General features: G+C 35.2%; 2 protein-coding genes across 4 annotated transcripts in view; both read right to left on the bottom strand.

The window, feature by feature from the left end:
• Positions 1 to 451: 451 nt before the first annotated feature.
• LOC308494487 (germ cell-less protein-like 2) lies at positions 452 to 1945 on the bottom strand (the record flags this gene model as incomplete). The annotated part of the gene is made up of 1 exon (XM_081042259.1): positions 452 to 1945. The coding sequence occupies one exon, from the start codon at positions 1943 to 1945 to the stop codon at positions 452 to 454; it is 1494 nt and encodes a 497-aa protein (XP_080898385.1).
• An 8441-nt stretch (positions 1946 to 10386) lies between these two features.
• The window catches only part of FAAH2 (fatty acid amide hydrolase 2), an 81274-nt gene continuing 73577 nt past the window's right edge, over positions 10387 to 18083 (bottom strand). For all 3 annotated transcript variants that reach the window (XM_081043170.1, XM_081043171.1, XM_081043172.1), the window contains 3 exons: positions 16842 to 16953; positions 12839 to 13033; positions 10387 to 10811 (listed from right to left, as the gene is read on the bottom strand). In XM_081043170.1, coding sequence (XP_080899296.1) covers positions 10636 to 10811; positions 12839 to 13033; positions 16842 to 16953 — 483 coding nt within the window. In that variant the 3' untranslated portion in view covers positions 10387 to 10635. The remainder of the gene's footprint in view (positions 10812 to 12838; positions 13034 to 16841; positions 16954 to 18083) is intronic.

Here is an 18083-nt window from a genome sequence, read left to right as displayed (position 1 = left end):
TTTCACCTGATAATTGACTCTCCCCTGTAATATTTCACAAATAAAGCCACATTTGCACAACAATTTCAGCACAGAAGAGAATTCTTTATTTTGTCTCAATATTAGGTAGGGTAAAATTTATCTAACTAGTTAGTTAATTTTGGTTCCTTGGAAATCCAGTCTCTTATTTCCATTTGGAGTGCAACTGTTGATGGTAAATGACAAGAAAGAGATGCTAGCATAATTGACTATTTGGTTTCACAGATATTTTCTTGGAATTAAACTTTTTCTTCATAAATCCATAGAAATAAAATGAAGATTAAAAAGTAGTTATTTATGATAGTTTCCACATTTGAAAGATTTTCATGTCTGTTATAGGTTATCTGTATTGTGTTTTAAACAGTAGGGCCATTAAATGAAATTAAACATCAGAAGTTTTCAAAATGCTAATATATCTTAATTGATAAGATGATCATTTTCCTGGATTTTCTGATGATATAAACAGGAAGTTACAGAATATATATAAAGGGAATCTCAGAACAATTCCATCCAACTTCATTACCATTTGTTCTTCATCCTTTGCAAAGGTAAGGATTTTATAACCAGTTGTTTTGCTGAAAGTTACTTTCCCACTAGAATCAAAACATACCAAAGTTAATCTGAATGCAATATTTCTTTGAGGTTGTGAACTGTGACATGAATAATTGTAAGTAGTTTGCTTGAAAATTATATAATGGCTGGTGAAGATAACATGTAAGGGAAAGCCAAAGTTATAACCTGACCACTTCCATGAGTATTTTCCATTCTTGGCAATTTTTCTACCACACCTCATGCTATATTCTTCAAGTTCTGTTTCATTGATGTCTTGGGGCCCAGTTTCCCTGTATTGTTGTGCTCTAAGGAAGGTAAACCATTGTTGTTTATAAACATATGATAACCATTCTGAAGGTATTAGAGTATCTCGCTCAATAACTCTCGTGGAGGCCAGGTCACAGATCATATGTTGAAACCTCAAATTTTTAAATACTGGTTGAAATGTTATGCCTTGTTTGGTTTCAAGGAAGGCAATGTTTCCAGCACCTTCCCTGTGCCTAGAAAACCAGTTGTTTGCATGAATTAAAAGCTGTTTTGTTGAGCCTTTCCAAGCTGGGTTAAGGCGAAGGAACATCCACTGTTTAAGTGTGGTGTATACATCCAGTTCCTTTTGCATTACTAATAAATTAGAAGAAGAATGGAGCAGATTCATGAGCTCTACATTGAGTTCTTTATAAAGTTCAACACTTGGATGTGTCATCAAATTGTGGAGAAGCCATTCAAAGCAGTGAGTCTTTACAGAATCTAATCCATAGGTTTCTGCTGCTGCATAATAGCTACATACAGTTTTCACATTAATTGCTTTCTTCATGGCCTCATCACACTGCCGAATTAAGTCCTCTACTCGAAGCAGGCATGCTGTTGCCAAAACTCGTGGAACTTGAAGGGGCTCACTTAAGACAACTTCATCTCTGTACAACGAACCTAGTACAAAGTGCAGGGATTCTGCATCTATATTCGGGTCATTAACGTCCAGGTCAATAATATCTTCGTGAGATTCTTTCCAAGAACCTCTAAACATAGTAGCAAAGTAGTCTGACTGACATAAAAACATTTTGTGTAAACACCATACTTTCCCCAGAGCACGGATTTTAATGTCACTGGTTTCCGCATTCAAAAATAAAGTTTGGTAAGCATGCTCACATGTAATCTTAACTTTTTTACTGTGGCTTGTGCTGACGATTTGTAGATTCTCTTCCTGGTCTAGGGACGTGCTGCTGTTCCCAGATTCTTGGTCCAAGGAGGGCCCGCTGCCCCGCCTGCGTTTTCGGCTACCAGATACATAACTGGGGCCTGCCTGGGGTTCTGGCTCACATGGTTCAGCTATTTCTGATTCTGTGTGTCTCAGAATCCGACTGCCCAAGGACCCCATAGATGAAGATTCTCAGAGGGGCGAAAGAAGACTATTTCGGAGACTTTCTTGCCAAGCGATTGCAGCATCCTGTGAAGTCTGCCTAGGCCCTAGTCTCACTGGAAACCTTTGGCAAACTTGAAACGTCACAGAGGCTCTGCATTCTTCACAGTGCGGGGCCCCGCCCCCTGTCTCCAGTCTTTCATTGAGCCTGGCCCCTTGCTAGGGTCCTCGCCTCCAGGTTTTCCTTGAGAATGTTTTACCAGGGAAATGACTAAGCCATAGCTTTTAAAATTTTTTTATTTTATTTTTTTTATTCCACACTTTCTTCTATTTAGGTGAAAGTACAAATATATGTCACACAGAAACTTTGGAATTCATCCTGTCACACTTCTCAATAGAATAAATTATATTCAAGAGAAGTTTATAGGAGAAAAATAATTTTTCAACTGTAATTGTTAATATTGCCTTAATATAATTTTATACGACTCATATAAAAATTGTAAAAAGCATTGCCAAGATTTTTAAAAATAGGTTTAGGTGAGGAATCTAGGAACTTGATATTGGTACTTTAAGTTCATTATTTTTTTTCCTCTTTCATCCTTTATTGATATACAATGCTTACCTCTTTTTTTTCTCCATTTTTTATGAGCCATAGCTTTTTGATCAGTGTTAAAGATTGTACACATTCACACTCCTAATGCCAAAGTATGAGAGAATTCAACTGTCAGCAGTACTGAATATAACCATTTACCTACAACTTTCAGCGATTTAAAAAGTTGAACAGTGGTTTCACATTTGATTTGCCTTTGATTACTAGATGGGGAAGAGATTTCAAAAATTTTCTCATAAGTTACATCTTCATATTCTTTGCTGATTTCTGAAAGGTTTACTTATATTTTTTTCCTTATTGATTGCTAAAAGCTTCTTATAAGGTAAAACTAGATAATATCTACCACATATATTTTCACGTTTCTTTTTGTTTTGTTTTGTTTTTACATGTTTCTTTTAACTATTTTCATTTACCATTTAATTATTATGGGACTCTTTGCTGTAAAGAAGTTTTCATTAAGAAGCCAAATCAGATTTTCCAAATATGGGTTTTGTTCTATATTTCCTTGCTGAACTTCCATGGTATTATTTAATCTTTTTTCACATCTAAATATTAAAGTTTATGCATTTGTAAATTCTCATACTCATAATTTGACAGAAGCATTATACAAAAGAGTACCTACCAAGATGCATAGAGTGAGAAGATGGAAGGAGAAATTCTTTTTTTTTTTTAAAGTTTATTGGGGTGACAATTGTTAGTAAAATTACATAGATTTCAGGTGTACAATTCTGTCTTACATCATCTATAAATCCCATTGTGTGTTCACCACCCAGAGTCAGTTCTCCTTCCATCACCATATATGTGATCCCCCTTACCCTCATCTCCCTCCCCCCCTTGCCCCTTACCCTGTGGTAACCACTAAACTATTGTCTGTGTCTATGAGTTTTTGTTTATCATTTGTTTGTCTGGTTCTTTTGTTGTTTTTGGTTTATATACCACATATCAGTGAAATCACAGGGTTCTCTGCTTTTTCTGTCTGACTTATTTCACTGAGCATCATACTCTCAAGATCCATCCATGTTGTCACAAATGATCCTATATCATCTTTTCTTACCGCCGAATAGTATTCCATTGTGTATATATACCACAACTTCTTTATCCATTCATCTATCGAAGGACATTTTGGTTGTTTCCATGTCTTGGCCATCGTAAACAAAGCTGCAATGAACATTGGAGCACATGTGTCTTTATGGATAAATGTTTTCAGATTTTTTTGGGTAGATACCCAGGAGAGGGATTGCTGGGTCATATGGTAATTCTATTCGTAATTTTTTGAGGAACCTCCACACTGCCTTCCATAGCGGCTGCACCAGTCTGCACTCCCACCAACAGTGTATGAGGGTTCCTTTTTCTCCACAGCCTCTCCAACACTTGTTACTATTTGTCTTGTTGATGATAGCCATTCTGACTGGGGTGAGGTGATATCTCATTGTGGTTTTTATTTGCATTTCTCTGATGATTAGTGATGTTGAGCATTGTTTCATATGTCTATTTGCCATTTGTATGTCCTGTGGAGAAATGTCTCTTCAGGTCCTCTGCCCATTTTTCAATTGGGTTGTTTGTTTTTTTGTTGTAGAGTTGCATGAGTTCCTTGTATATTTTTGATATTAGCCCCTTAACGGAGGCAGTGTTTGCAAAAATCTTCTCCCATTCAGTTGGTTGCCTCTTTATCTTGTCAATGGTTTCTTTTGCTGTGCAGAAACTTTTAAGTTTCATATAGTTCCATTTGTTTATTTTAGCATTTACTTCCCTTGCCTTTGGAGTCAAATTCATAAAATGCTCTTTGAACCCAAGGTCCATAAGTTTAGTGCCTATGTGTTCTTCTATGCAGTTTATTGTGTCAGGTCTTATGCTTAAGTCTTTGATCCATTTTGAATTAATTTTGGTACCTGGTGACAGATAGCAGTCCAGTTTCATTCTGTTGCACGTGGCTTTCCAATTCTCCCAGCACCATTTATTGAAGAGGCTGTCTTTCCTCCATTGTATGTTTTTAGCTTCTTTGTCAAAAATTATCTGTCCATATTTATGTGGTTTTATTTCTGGGTCCTCAATTCTATTCCATTGGTCTATGAGTCTGTTTTTCTGCCAATACCATGCTGTTTTGATTATTGTAGCCCTGTAGTACAAGCTAAAGTCAGGGAGTGCGATACCTCCAGTATTGTTCTTTTTTCTTAAGATTGCTTTGGCTATTCGGGGTCAGAACCATTTTTAATAATCAGTGTCAGTGATGAGAGCGTTATTTGATTTCTGGACAGTATCTTCTAGGATTTCACTCTGAACAAACATTTACTTTCTCATTTAATACTTTACTAGCCCACATCTCAGAATCAAATACTTGATATAAACTTTTTTTCCCCTGAGCAATCCTCAAGCTGCTAGTAAAGGAAGAGGACTGAATTTTTTTTCTATTACAAATAAGGAGAGTGAACTGATCAAGAATTTTCCATAAGGTTGCAATAGATCATAATATTTCTACCTTATTGGAAACTTTATGTGCCTTGTTTTTTACAAATATTAATGCAAATATACATGAAAACATTTTGTTGGAATACTGCAGATGAACTCATTCTGTTGTTGATGTAGGTACAGTGGCTTATTCAGGGTCCAAAAAGACTACTCCCTTCTCCCCCCACAAGACACTAAGTTTTTATTTTCTGATTGCTGGTTCTTGCTCCTGTTAATCTTTCTACTCTGGAACTGAAACACCTAGAGGGATTTGAGGTGATATTGGAAATTTGGAAAGGAAACAATTCGAGATCCATATATTTACTATCACCTGATTTTCTACAAAGGTACTAGTCGCACAACAGCCTAGCCAACTGTCCCTCCATGTCTTTCCTTAAGGAAAGAAGAGTCTGTGAGATTGTGCCTTTCTGGGACTCTGTTCCATCCTTGTGCTTACACCTTGTGTCTCTCTGTCTGGTCCCCAAAAGATGGTTTGCAGCCAAAGGCGGGTAAGATATCTCACGGGAGATACAACCTAAGCCAGGCAGAACCGAGTGGGGACCACTAATGAGCTGCCTTAGATAAATATGGGAAAGGGCCTTGCCTCCCCTTCCCCCTGCCTGGGAAAGTCTGTTGCTGGCTCTGGCTTTTCCCTCGCAGCTGTTTGTTAGAGAAATAATGAGAACAAAGATGAGTTATCTCTACGGAGCTGTTCCTATATGAGAGACCTGACATTGAGAAGATATATACCTTAGTTAAGATATCGTGGGACCTTGTACTTCGGCTGTTTAAAGATTAGAACAATTGGCTTGGGATGTTTCTATAAAGTGATAAGTGAGTCTCACAGACCGTGCCAAAAAAACAAAAACAAAACACTGCTACTCCCTTGCATACTCATCAATAAAAACCTCCAGTCGGCTTTATTCGGGCCTCCAGCCCTCTGAGACTGAGAGACCCCTGGCCTTCGGAGAGATTTAACTGCATTAAGTCTGTTTCTTTCTTTCTTAAAAACTTAACCCAAACCGCCCCTTCTCGCCTCCTCACTGCCCTTGTTGCGTGGGACGCGACAAAAGGCGACACTGCATTTCATTTAGGAACTAATGCCCTTTTCAATATATTGTCCTGGATAAACTAGCCATTAGTATAGGAAAATATTCATGACCCCTACCTCATATCATACACAGAAATTAATTCAAGATGGATCATAGACTTAAATGTGAAAGGTAAAATAATTAAGCTTCTAGAAAAGAAAACATAGTACAGTACCTTCAAGAATTTGGGGCATGCAAAGATTTCATAAACAAGTCACAAAAACTACCATAAAATAAAACACAAATAAATTAGAATTCATTAAAATTAGGAACCTCTTTTTACTAACGGAGAGAATGAAAAAGCCGGTGCCAAAAAAGATATTCATAATGCATGTATCTGTAAAATGACTTGTATACAAAATGTATAAGAAACTGCTACAAAAATTTAAGAAAAACCCAGAAAACTCAGAATAATATGGGAAAAAGACTTGAATAGGCATGTCAATCACACACAAAATACAAATTAAAGAAGTATCTGCTACTGGACCCTAATAGAACTGATAATACCAAGTGGTAGTGAGTAATGTTCAGTCAGTGGAATAACTGAAACTTTCATGTATTGCTGGTATCAGTATACATCGCTACAGCCATTTTGGATAATTGTTTGTACTATTTCCTAAAGCACAATATCCATATTCCTTATGACTTAGCAATTTTACTCCTGGATCTTCTCAACAGAAATTAGTTCTTTGAACTTACATAGGACTTAAAAAAGAATGTTCATACCTGAGTTATTTATAGTAGCTCAAATTGGATGCAACCTAAATCTCCAGCAATAGTAGAATGGACAATAAGTTGTGAAATATTCAAACACCGAAATGCAACATAGCTATAAAAAGAGTGAACAACTGTTATTGCAATAAAATGAATAAATGCTACTTACATACTGCATGGTTCCATTTATCCAGACACTTTGCTAAACTTATTGTAAAGGTTTTTCTATTGATTTACTTCCAATTTGTAGCATGCAATTGCATTTTCTTCAAATAATATGTGACTGCATATTGTTATTAAACCAGTGACACAGTGTTTATTATAAGTATTTGATAAATACTTATATATTAATCTATATTGACAGAAGTCAGAATACAAAGTACCTTTGGAGGAGGGCTTGGTTAGATGGGAGGTTGAGATGTCACAGGCTCCTAAGGTACTGATAATTTTCTGTATTTTGATCTGGATAATATTGTCATAGAAGTATACATATGTAAAAATGCAAAGAACTATGCATTAAGATTTCTGCACTTCAAGGTATATGTTACAACTCAATGAAAAGGGGAAATTTTAAAAAAGAAATAGCTAGAGATCTAAACAAACTGAAAAAAAACCTTTTTTAAAAAAATTAAAGTTTATTGGGGTGACAACTGTTAGTAAAATTACATAGATTTCAGGTGTACAATTCTGTCTTACATCATCTATAAATCCCATTGTGTGTTCACCACCCAGAGTCAGTTCTCCTTCCATCACCATATATTTGATCCCCTTTACCCTCATCTATCACTCCCTTTACCCTCTGGTAACCACTAAACCATTGTCTGTGTCTATGAGTTTTTGTTTGTTTGTCTTTACCTTTGTTGCTTTTAGTTTTACATCCCACATGAGTGGATATGAGCAAATGTACCATACAGCCCTGTTAACTATAGTCATCATGTTATACATTACATTCCCAGTACTTATAAATGGAAGTCAAAAGGTACAAACTTCCAGTTAGAAGGCAAGTACTTTTGATGGGTTTAAATGAGAACATATAATGGTTTAAGCCCAACAGACCTAGAATTGAAAACTAATTCCACCACTACCTTGCAGTGAAGTTTGAGCAAGTTTCTTAAGCTCTCTGGTCCTTGGTTTACTCATCTTGTGAAGAATTAGCTGTCTTTAAAGTACTACTAGTAGGCAGCAAAATCTCTCTTTTCTAACATTACCCCACAATGTTGCAATGTTCCCAAGATCTACAGAACAGTTCAGGTATGAGTGTGGGACCCACTGCTTCCCAACGTGCTGATGGGCGATTTCTCCTGGAGGGGTTGGTCTTAGAAAAGTTTCCTTCCCCACAAAAAAGAGACCCGGGAAGAGATGGTCCTTTCTGCCCCTGGACATTACACTATCTGGAGGTGAAGTCTGAATCTGGGACGTCATCTAGGGACCAGCTTGAGGAGGAGGCCAATACTGAGTATGGCAGAGCATGGACACAGAAGAGACCTGGGTTCTTGATGCCATCCCTGATGCATTGATAACCACCTTGCCTGGAATTCACTCTACCGCTGGAATGCTTGTTATATGAGATTATAATTTAGTCTGAATCAAGGTTTTTGTTGTTTAAAGACAAAAGTATTTTAAGTAACACAATAAACAATGTAGATTTTTCTGAGGGACGTAGTGTCTGGATCACAGGACAGACAGTAGGAATTACATTCTGCCCTTTACAAGCTATGTCATCTTGGACAAAGGATTAATCCTTTCTGTGCCTCAGTTTCCTCACCTGTGAAGTGACAATAATAACTGTACTTAGAGTTGCTCTTGCAAGCTTTACATAAGATAATGTATGTCAAATGCATTTGAGGAACCCTTAGCTATCTATTACCATTATGAAAGTTTCCTGGGGACAGAGAACAATATAAACTCTGTTATATATTTGTATTCTGTCCTATTTCCTAGTTTTTAATCTGCTACAATGTCACACCCATGCAGTAAACCCTCTCACTTGGCTCTCAGCTCCTCCCTTCTTAAGAATAAGGACATTCCCTTACATAATTACAGTGCAATTATAAAATTCAGAAATTTCCACAATGTTATATTATCTGATATAAAGCCCATATTCATATTTTGCCAATTGTCTTAATGCTGTCCTTTGCAGCAACTTTACTTTTCCAATCCAAGATCACACATTGCATTGAGTTATAATGTGTTTTTAGTTACCTTAATCTGGAACATTTTCTCAGCCTTTGGTCCCTTTATTTTATAAAATGGCCGTAAATTTGGTTTTGCCTGATGCTTTCTTATGATTAGATCCAAGTGATGCATTTTTTTGGAAGTAACATCACAGAAGTAATGATATATCCTTCTTGGTGCATTTCACCAGAAGACATGTGATATTATTTTCTTCTTATTGTTCATATTAATTTTGATCATTTGATTAAGGAGTTGTCTGCCATATATCTCCATGTGAAAATCAACATCCCTCACTCTTAATAAGTAATTAATAAATAATAGGTTGAGAGATATTTCAACACTGAAACACCTTTTCAGTTCCCTGCCAACTGTTCTCCAACTTTTATCCAGTGGTTTTAGCATCCATTCATGAATCATGTCTGAATGAAGTGTTATTTTGATAGTTGCAAGATGACGACTTTCTAAATCTATCATTATATATTTCTAACCCTATATTATTTTATTGTTTTATATATGTATTTATATATTGTCATATATTTTATTTATATGTATTTATATATTTTAACTTTGTATATATTTATAAAATATATTATATATAAACATATATAACTTTATATATAACTATTGTTTGATATATTATATATATACACACATACATACATATATATAACAAGCATTAGATAGTCATTATTTTGCAACCATCAAAATATATATTACTATATCTATTTCCATATCTGTACATCTATATCTACTTTTCTTCACCTCCACTTGCATTTTAGTTATAACCCATCACTGTCATTCATTTTGATATTCAAATTGTCCCAAGTTTGGTCATTGAGAGCCTCTTTAAAGTGTTCCTGTGTCATTTTGATATGTTTTCCTTCTGTTTTGAACACTTCCTAACTTTCTGGCACAATAAACTGTTCCAAACTCATCTTCCACTTTCTCTCTCAGTCTTTGAATCAGATTTTTCTCCAAGAAGCCTTTGTTATTTTTATTGGAAAAAGGTATTTAGAAAGGAAGGTCTGGGTGTTATTTGTGACTATTTGTACTAAGGTGGCATTGCTTCTAGACCCTCTTAGTGGACAGAACTATGAAATACCATTTTTCTGATGATACTGGAGGAGCTTTTCTTGTTGCCGTCTCATTCATTTCTATACCCCTTTCCAGCTCCTCACTGTTCATACTAGCTTAGACTTATATGAACTCATCACATAGTTTTCACGCCTTGCCTTTGTCACTATAGCTCCTTCTAAGTGGAATTACCTTACTTCATCGCCTGCCTGGCAACCTGGCAAACACGTAACTCTTTTTCAATTCTCAGCTTAAGCATTACCTTCTCTGTGAAGTTGCTTATAATTCCCTTAATTGAAACTGAATATTCCCTTCTCTGATCTCCATGTTGTATCTAAAACAGACACATTAGAGCATATAGAAAACTTTATTGCACTTATTCATTTACATGATCATCTTCTCCAGTAAACTGATGGAAGGAATTAAATATTACCATTTTATTAAAGTGAACAGTTAGTAAAGGAAAGAAGACTGGAAACAGTAACTGAACAAGTTAATATTTCTGCAGTTGTTTTTACTCTACTTGCCTGCTGGTGCTTGGTCTCACCCAACCTACAGAAAGACACACACATATACACACACACCTTGAGTAAGTCATACTAAAATTTTCCAGGACAGACCCAGCCCCCAAAACTTTTCTCCAAGTACTGGGCCACAGCCAGGGTCAGGTGATCATTGAAGGGTCCAGCCACAACCTGAATACCTAGAGGAAGTCCTTTGTCATTCAGACCCAGTGGGCATTGGGTCACAGGCAAACCCAGGGCATTGAAAATACCTGAATGAAACAAACAAGAAAAATGTGAGAAGTCAAGACCTGTTCTTGAAAACTTATTTGTATACTACTACTAATAATAGCTACAAACATATAGTTACAGTTTACTATCAGCTGAGGACTCATCTAGGGACTTGATGTGTACTAAATATTTGGATTATCACAAATCCATGAGATAGAAACTATTATTTTTTCCTATTTTACAGATGAAAGAACTGAAGAACAGAGAAGTTAGATAATATATCCACAATTACTGGGCTAATAAAAGCTGAAATCCGGATCTGAATGCAGAAAATGTGAATGAGAGCAGGAGCTGTTTTCCAGTCTGCTACTCCTAACTTGCTCTCTGTAACATTTTCAGAAAAATTAGAGTAAATATTAATATGGTGTAATATATTCTTGCATTATCGGTTTTTTTCTTTACTTATGAACATTGGTAATATAATTTTGTGCTAGTCTAGATTTGTAAACTGTAATTCTTTACCTTATTCATGTTTTATAAAGCTTCACTGCAGTCTAATTCACACAAAATAAGACTTCCTGTTTTAAATGTATGAATTGATGATAGTAAATTTACAGAATTCTGCAACCATCCCCACAATCTAAGTTTAGAATATTTTCATCACCCCAAAAACTCCTTAAAAATTTGCAGTTATTCTCCATTCCCCTATTTCTCAATCCCTTAGAAACCACTAATTTATTTTTTATCTCCATGGATTGACTATTCTGGACATTTCCTATAAGTGGAATGCTATGACAGGCTATCTTTCTGCTTCTGGCTATCTTCTTCTTAGCATATTGTTTTCAAGGTTTATCCACATTTTTTATTTATTTTTATTTTTTTTTATTACCAAATAGTGTGTCTTTTGAATGGATATACAAAATTCGGATTATATATTCTCCAGTTAATGAACAGCTGGGTTAACACCTTTTGGCTATTATTAATTATGCCGTGGTAAGCATTCATGTACAAGTCTTTGTATGAACATATTTTTATTTTTCTTGAGTACATATAATACCTAGGAGTGAACTTGCTAGGTCATATGGTAAATTAACATTTAATGTTTTAATGGAAATGCCCAAACATTTTCCAAAAAGGCTGCAACACTTTTGCAACATTTCACCAGCAATGTATGAGGGTTCCAAAGGATAGAAACTATTATTTGATACCCTCTCCGCCTCAGCTTCCACAAGCCTTATGCCAAGTACTCTACATATATTATTTAATTTGACAGCAACAGTGCAAGGTATGGATTACCCTAGATGGAATTCCTAGATGCGGAGATAGGTTCAGAAACATTCAACGTCTTGTTCATGTAGAGACTAATAGAACCAAGTATTTGAACTCAAGTAAACCAATCTCCAAATATCAAGTTAAAGTGGACCACAGGTTTCTAGAGTACGAAAGTATATTTGAAAAAGGCTTTCCTACCTTATCTATAAGAGTAATGTAGTTCTCTGGCAGAGACTCTAGAGAACCATAGAAACTGACTGAGTACATTTCCAGGGGCCTTTACACCTCACATAACCATGGTCCAGACACAGTTTCTAAACCAGTTGAAACTTAAACAAATTAATTGGATGGATAATAGAATGAATCAAATTCAGTAGGAAAATAAATGATCATCTTGCAGAATTATATTTGGCACTAGCATCTTTTGGGAAGCCACAAATCCTAGCAAAAAAGCTGACTTGATTTTACCATGCATCAGCATAGCCAAGGCAGCCTTTAGATTCAGTGAGTTCACAATGTGTGACAGAGGACAGTCACTGATCGTCCCTGAAGTTCAATGCTGTAAAACGTGAATAGTCATACCTACTTGCAGGGTTACTGGGGAGAATGCAGATATTAGCAAATTATCTTCCACATATGGCCATAGCAACTGTTTTCTGGAATTTGCTTTTAATTGCACATAATTTTTGGACATGCATGTATAAAACTTGTCCAACAGCAAAAGGAACTTATGGTTTTCTTGGGAAACATCTCCATTGCTTTAAGATTACAGACCACAAGGAGTACAATTAGGTACCTGTATATGCAAAGTTGAAAGGTCTTGTCAGAGGAACGTGATGCTGGGGAGCCACTGTGGGATGGGAGGGATATAAGAAGACACCATCATCACCCAGCATCTCCACCAATTCTTTGTGCAGGCTTTCTTCCATCGCCTTAAACCTTTTGTACTTCTCACTGTTGTATTTGAGCTTGTCTTCCAACAAAGCCAGGCCTATAGAATGATAACATATAACAAGTTAAGGTCTGAAACTTCATTTTAAATCCTAGTATTCTTTATATTATCTTTTCTTATTCAAGTAGCACATATTCATTCTAGAACATTGAGAAAGTAAGCAAGGGATGAAAAAGTAACCTTATAACCTTGCCACCCTTACGTGAGCATTACTGACAACTAATGTGAACTCCTCGTTTCTTTTGATAATGCTGTATATAGAGTTCCTAGCTTCTCCCATAGAATATTTTATCATAAGGATTTTTATGATTGTATGATTTTTTTTGTATGATTTTTTAATTGTAGGAATGTACCATAGATTTTCTTTAACTAGCCCATGTTTGTTGGGCATAGAAACTATTTCCAAAATTTAAATGCTGCAATAAGTATCTTCATACATGTAATTCTTTTTTTAAGTCATGGTGGGAATAGAGTGGCTTTTTAAAAAAAATTATTAGTTTCAGGTGTACAAAACAACATAGTGATTCGACATTTATATATCTCAGAAAGTGATAATTCCAAAAAGTCTATTGCCAATCTGACACTGTACACAATTATTTGAATATTATTGACTATATTCCCTATGCTGTATTTTATATACCTGTGATTATTTTTTAAATTATAGTTGACATTAAATTTTATTTTAGATTAGTTTCAGATGTATTAGAAGAACTTCAAAACACTAATTTCAAAAGACATATGCATCCTTATGTTCACTGCAGCACTATTTACAAGAGCCAAGATATGGAAACAACCCAAATGGTCATCAATAGATGACTGTATAAAGAAATTGTGGTACACATATACAATGAAACATTGCCATAAAAAAGAGTGAAATGTTATCATTTGCGACAACATGGATGGACCTAGAGGGTATTATGCTAAGTGAAATAAGTCAGACTGAGAAAGACAAATACTGTATGATCTCACTTATATGTGGAATCTAAAGACCAAAATAAATGAACAAACAAAGCAAAAACAGACTCATATACACAGAGAACAAACTGATGATTACTACATGGGACAAGATTGGGAGGCTAGGTAAAAAAGGTGAAGGGATTCAGAAGTACAAATTGGTAGTTACAAAGGAGTTGGGGATGTAAAGTACGGCCTAGGGAATACAGTCAACAATATTGTAAAAGCTATGTATACACATTATGTAATTCTTACCAAAACTTTATAATTATATTTTTAGAGTATTCTAGCTAATGTATCTCCAAATTTTAAATTATTTTATGAAAAGATCATGAATTCATACTAATATATACATATTTTGCACATCAGTTAATTATACATTGTGCTTAATAAATCACAAATATTTAGTATTAAATATTAAATATTTATTTTTTAAAAAAGTTCACTTATTTAAAAAATGAGTTTATTTGTTTACCTATTATTAGTTTCAGGTGTACAAAAAAATAAGTTTATTGTTCTATTATGAAAGGAACACATAAGTCTAATAGAAAATAAGAAAAAATTCAAAAGGTTAAAGTAGAATGAACAAGTCACTCCAAAACAGAGGAGTGCCCAGGGGAAATAATTGTAAATATGCTAGTACACTTAGTTCATGTACTTTTCTACGCAAATATTATATGTCTTATAGTAGAGCTCATACTGTATGCAAAATTTTCCATTCACTATTTTAGCATACATAGATATACGTGCTATCAACACAGCTTCATAAATTTAGCCTTAATTGCCTGCATACAATATTATCCTATATATGAACCATAAGTCAATATATATTCCTCTGTTGGTAAACATTTACGATGCTTCCAATTTTTTGTTAGTGTAAAATGTGCTGCAGTGTACATCTCTACGAATACATTTTTAATATAATTTGGAATATTTTTATCTGAAGAGTCTAGCTCCAGGCTAAAATCCCTATATATGATTTTTCAGGTGTGACCATCAGTAATTACAAAGGATTATCTGGTAAAACTCCAGGGGCAACCTGCCCTCCCCAGACCAGACATGGTGTACAGCAAGTACATTACACCTTTATAGGGTGTTGCAGTCAAGGACTTAGGCCCCTCTGGCCTGTGAGGTTTTTATGCATATTTGTATTCCTAGCCAAAGCACCTTAATTCCTAGAACTCTTTATCTGAGGCCTTTGGCAGAGGTCTCCCTTCAGATGTCTGCTGAGGCCTCTATGGGGAGAGGTAGAAGAAACTTTGAACGTCCTTCCCGACTCGGAATCAGTACTCAGGACTTTTCCACTGCTAGTCTCTCTCCCTCATCTTATTCATGACCTCAGGGTCCATAAAACTGCTGGAGACTTTTGTTCAGGGCTCCTTAAACAGTGAGAAGATCTCCACATCTGTGCTCATCCATTTGACCCTTGACTGGTACAACTTTTCATAGGGGAAAATGGAGATGGGAGGAGTCAATGTTTTCTCCAATTTTAGCCTCTTGCTTATACTATCACTGTGACTAAAGACTTCACCATTACTTTTACTTTGATGTGTTGCTTTAAGTGGCTTTCTCAACACATGGCAGCTCAGCTAAGCTCCTGACATTACCTAGGATGATAGAATGTCATTTATTTTGCATGAATTGAGCTGGCATCTGACAACTCAAGAGTTGCTTAAAGACTTGATATCAGTATACCACTGTCCTTGAATTTTCATAGCTATGCACAAGAAAGAGGATATCAATGACTAGAATACCATCAAGATTCTTCTGAAGAAAAGTGACAAATATTTGGCAAATGAATGCTTTGAGTGCTCATTGTCCTTAATAGTATTTTCTTCATGGTATCCAAATATTATAGCCATTGAAAGCAGAGTATCTTTCTCCAACAATACAGCAATTTCTGATGATAGAGACTTCATTAGTAGAAGCTATAAAAATAGCTTCTATTTATTGAGTCTTTACGATTTTCCGAGATTTGTGGTTTCATCTTTATAAAACTGAAGTTCCCAGAATGTGCATGGTTAGATTGTATCTCACATGCTTTAGATGCATAGTCTAATTTAACTAGCAAAACAACGCAAGGATGTATGTATTATTTAATCCACTCAACCACATAGGCAATGCATACTTTTATTAACCTCATTTTATAGACAAGAAAAATTAATCACTGAAATAAGCAACTGAATGGTGGTTAAGCAAGCTAGTATGTAGAAAAGATAAGATTAGAGCTCAGTTTGAAATAAGTTAACTGATCTCTATTAGCTCAGTTTTTCACTATGAAAAGACAACATTACTTATACTATCAGACTCTCTTAAATGTTTAAAGGGATAACACATACAAAGGTGCCAAAAATCTAATATTTGGCACTTAGTCAATGAGCATTTGTTTCCAATAACAGCCATCACCAACTCTGCAACAAGTGTCCATAGCTGCACTAATTTCTTTGGTGAGCTGCTTTAATTAAATTTACTCTACATGACTAATAATTAACATTGTGATAAGTAAATTCACTAAAATATTCCTGAATGGGCCTATCCCTAAAGTCAAATATATTGTCCAAAACTTACATTTAGATATTGAAATACAATACAGTTTGTAAGATAAGTATTTGAAGACCACTTCTTAACTTGGTAGCCATCTACCCTTTCTGAATTAAGGTTTCTAAACCTGTAAAATTGGCATAATAGATACATTGCAAATTAATGGGATTAAAATACACAGGAGAGTGCTTGGTACATAGTGAGATATCAGCATGTGATGAATACTAATTCATTTCTTCATATATTTCAGCTTTCCTCAAAGTGTTGTGAGTGGTTATAATACTTTTGGTAGGATGTTCTTTCCTCCCCCAAAGACATTAAACCAGTGTTGGAGAAAAGACAATTTATATACCAATGGCAGGGATGGTGTGCGATGATCGTCCCAGGCACCATTTGATCAATTCCCACAGAGGGCTGATAGGCTTCCCATGGTCACTAAGCAGATCCACAAATTTCACAGGTTCCTAAGATTGAAGAAAAGGAAGGAAATACAAATATTCTCTCAAAAAAGTATGGTTAAGAGAAAAATATGTACAGGAATGTTCACAGCAGCACTATTAATAATAGCCATATAGCAATCAACTGATGAATGGATAAATAAAATATATCAATGCAATAGAATATTATCAAGCCACAAAAAGGACTAAGTCACTGATGCAAGGTACAACATGGATAAAATGTAAAACCAATAACAAAACATTATGCTAAGTGAAAGAAGCCAGTAACAAAACACTATACAATGTATGATTCCATTTATTTGAAATGTCCAGAATCCAAATAAGCAGACCAATAGAGACAGAAAGTAGATTAGTTTTTGCTTCAAGCTCGGGGGAGGGGTAGTGATGACATTGGAGGTGGTTACTGATACTAACGAGTATGGGTCTCTTTTTTGTGGTGACGAACTGTTCAAAAATTAATTGTGGTAATGGTTGCATAATTCTATAAATGTTTGAAAAATCATTTAATTGTATGCTTTAAATGGTTCATTTACATGGCATGTAAATTATAACTCAATAAACCTCTTATAATAAAGCAGTCACAATGCCATGAACAAGTGTGGTTGAGAAAATGGCCACATCCTTTTTCCATAGCAAAAGCTTCAAGTACCAACCATATAATTTTTCCTGTTCTTAAGAGATGAACCATTACTGAGCAACATGATAGAGGGCCTAATGACTACCAGCTCTGAATCAGGCATCATAATTCAAAGTGAAGCAGACCAGTTTTTTCACCCTTTTGTCTTATTTCAGGTTTTTAATTTCAGGACCAATCTTAACAATAAGCACCTATGTTAAGAGTTTCTCCAAGTTACAAGAGAGTATCTCCTGCAAGTGAACTCAAAATAAACTTTTTGTTACTAATCTTTGATTTAGTTTTGTTCTAATACTCTGTTTATGAAACTGTATCTCAGAGTCAAATATCCTCGGCTTGTGGATTTACATGAACTTCCTATTCTGGGAGATTTCCAACGTGCTTACATAAAAAAAAAAACAGGTTATTTGTTTCTTAAACACAAGGATAATCTATTTTCTATAGATTATCTATTGGATAATCTATTTTCTTTAAGGTAGAAAGGGATCATGAGAGTTCTCTC

This window comes from Rhinolophus hipposideros (genome assembly GCF_964194185.1).
Source record: "Rhinolophus hipposideros genome assembly, chromosome: X".
Lineage (NCBI taxonomy): Eukaryota > Metazoa > Chordata > Mammalia > Chiroptera > Rhinolophidae > Rhinolophus > Rhinolophus hipposideros.
The sequence above is the reverse complement of the archived record's forward strand: the minus strand, read 5'-3'. Positions and strand labels throughout refer to the sequence as shown.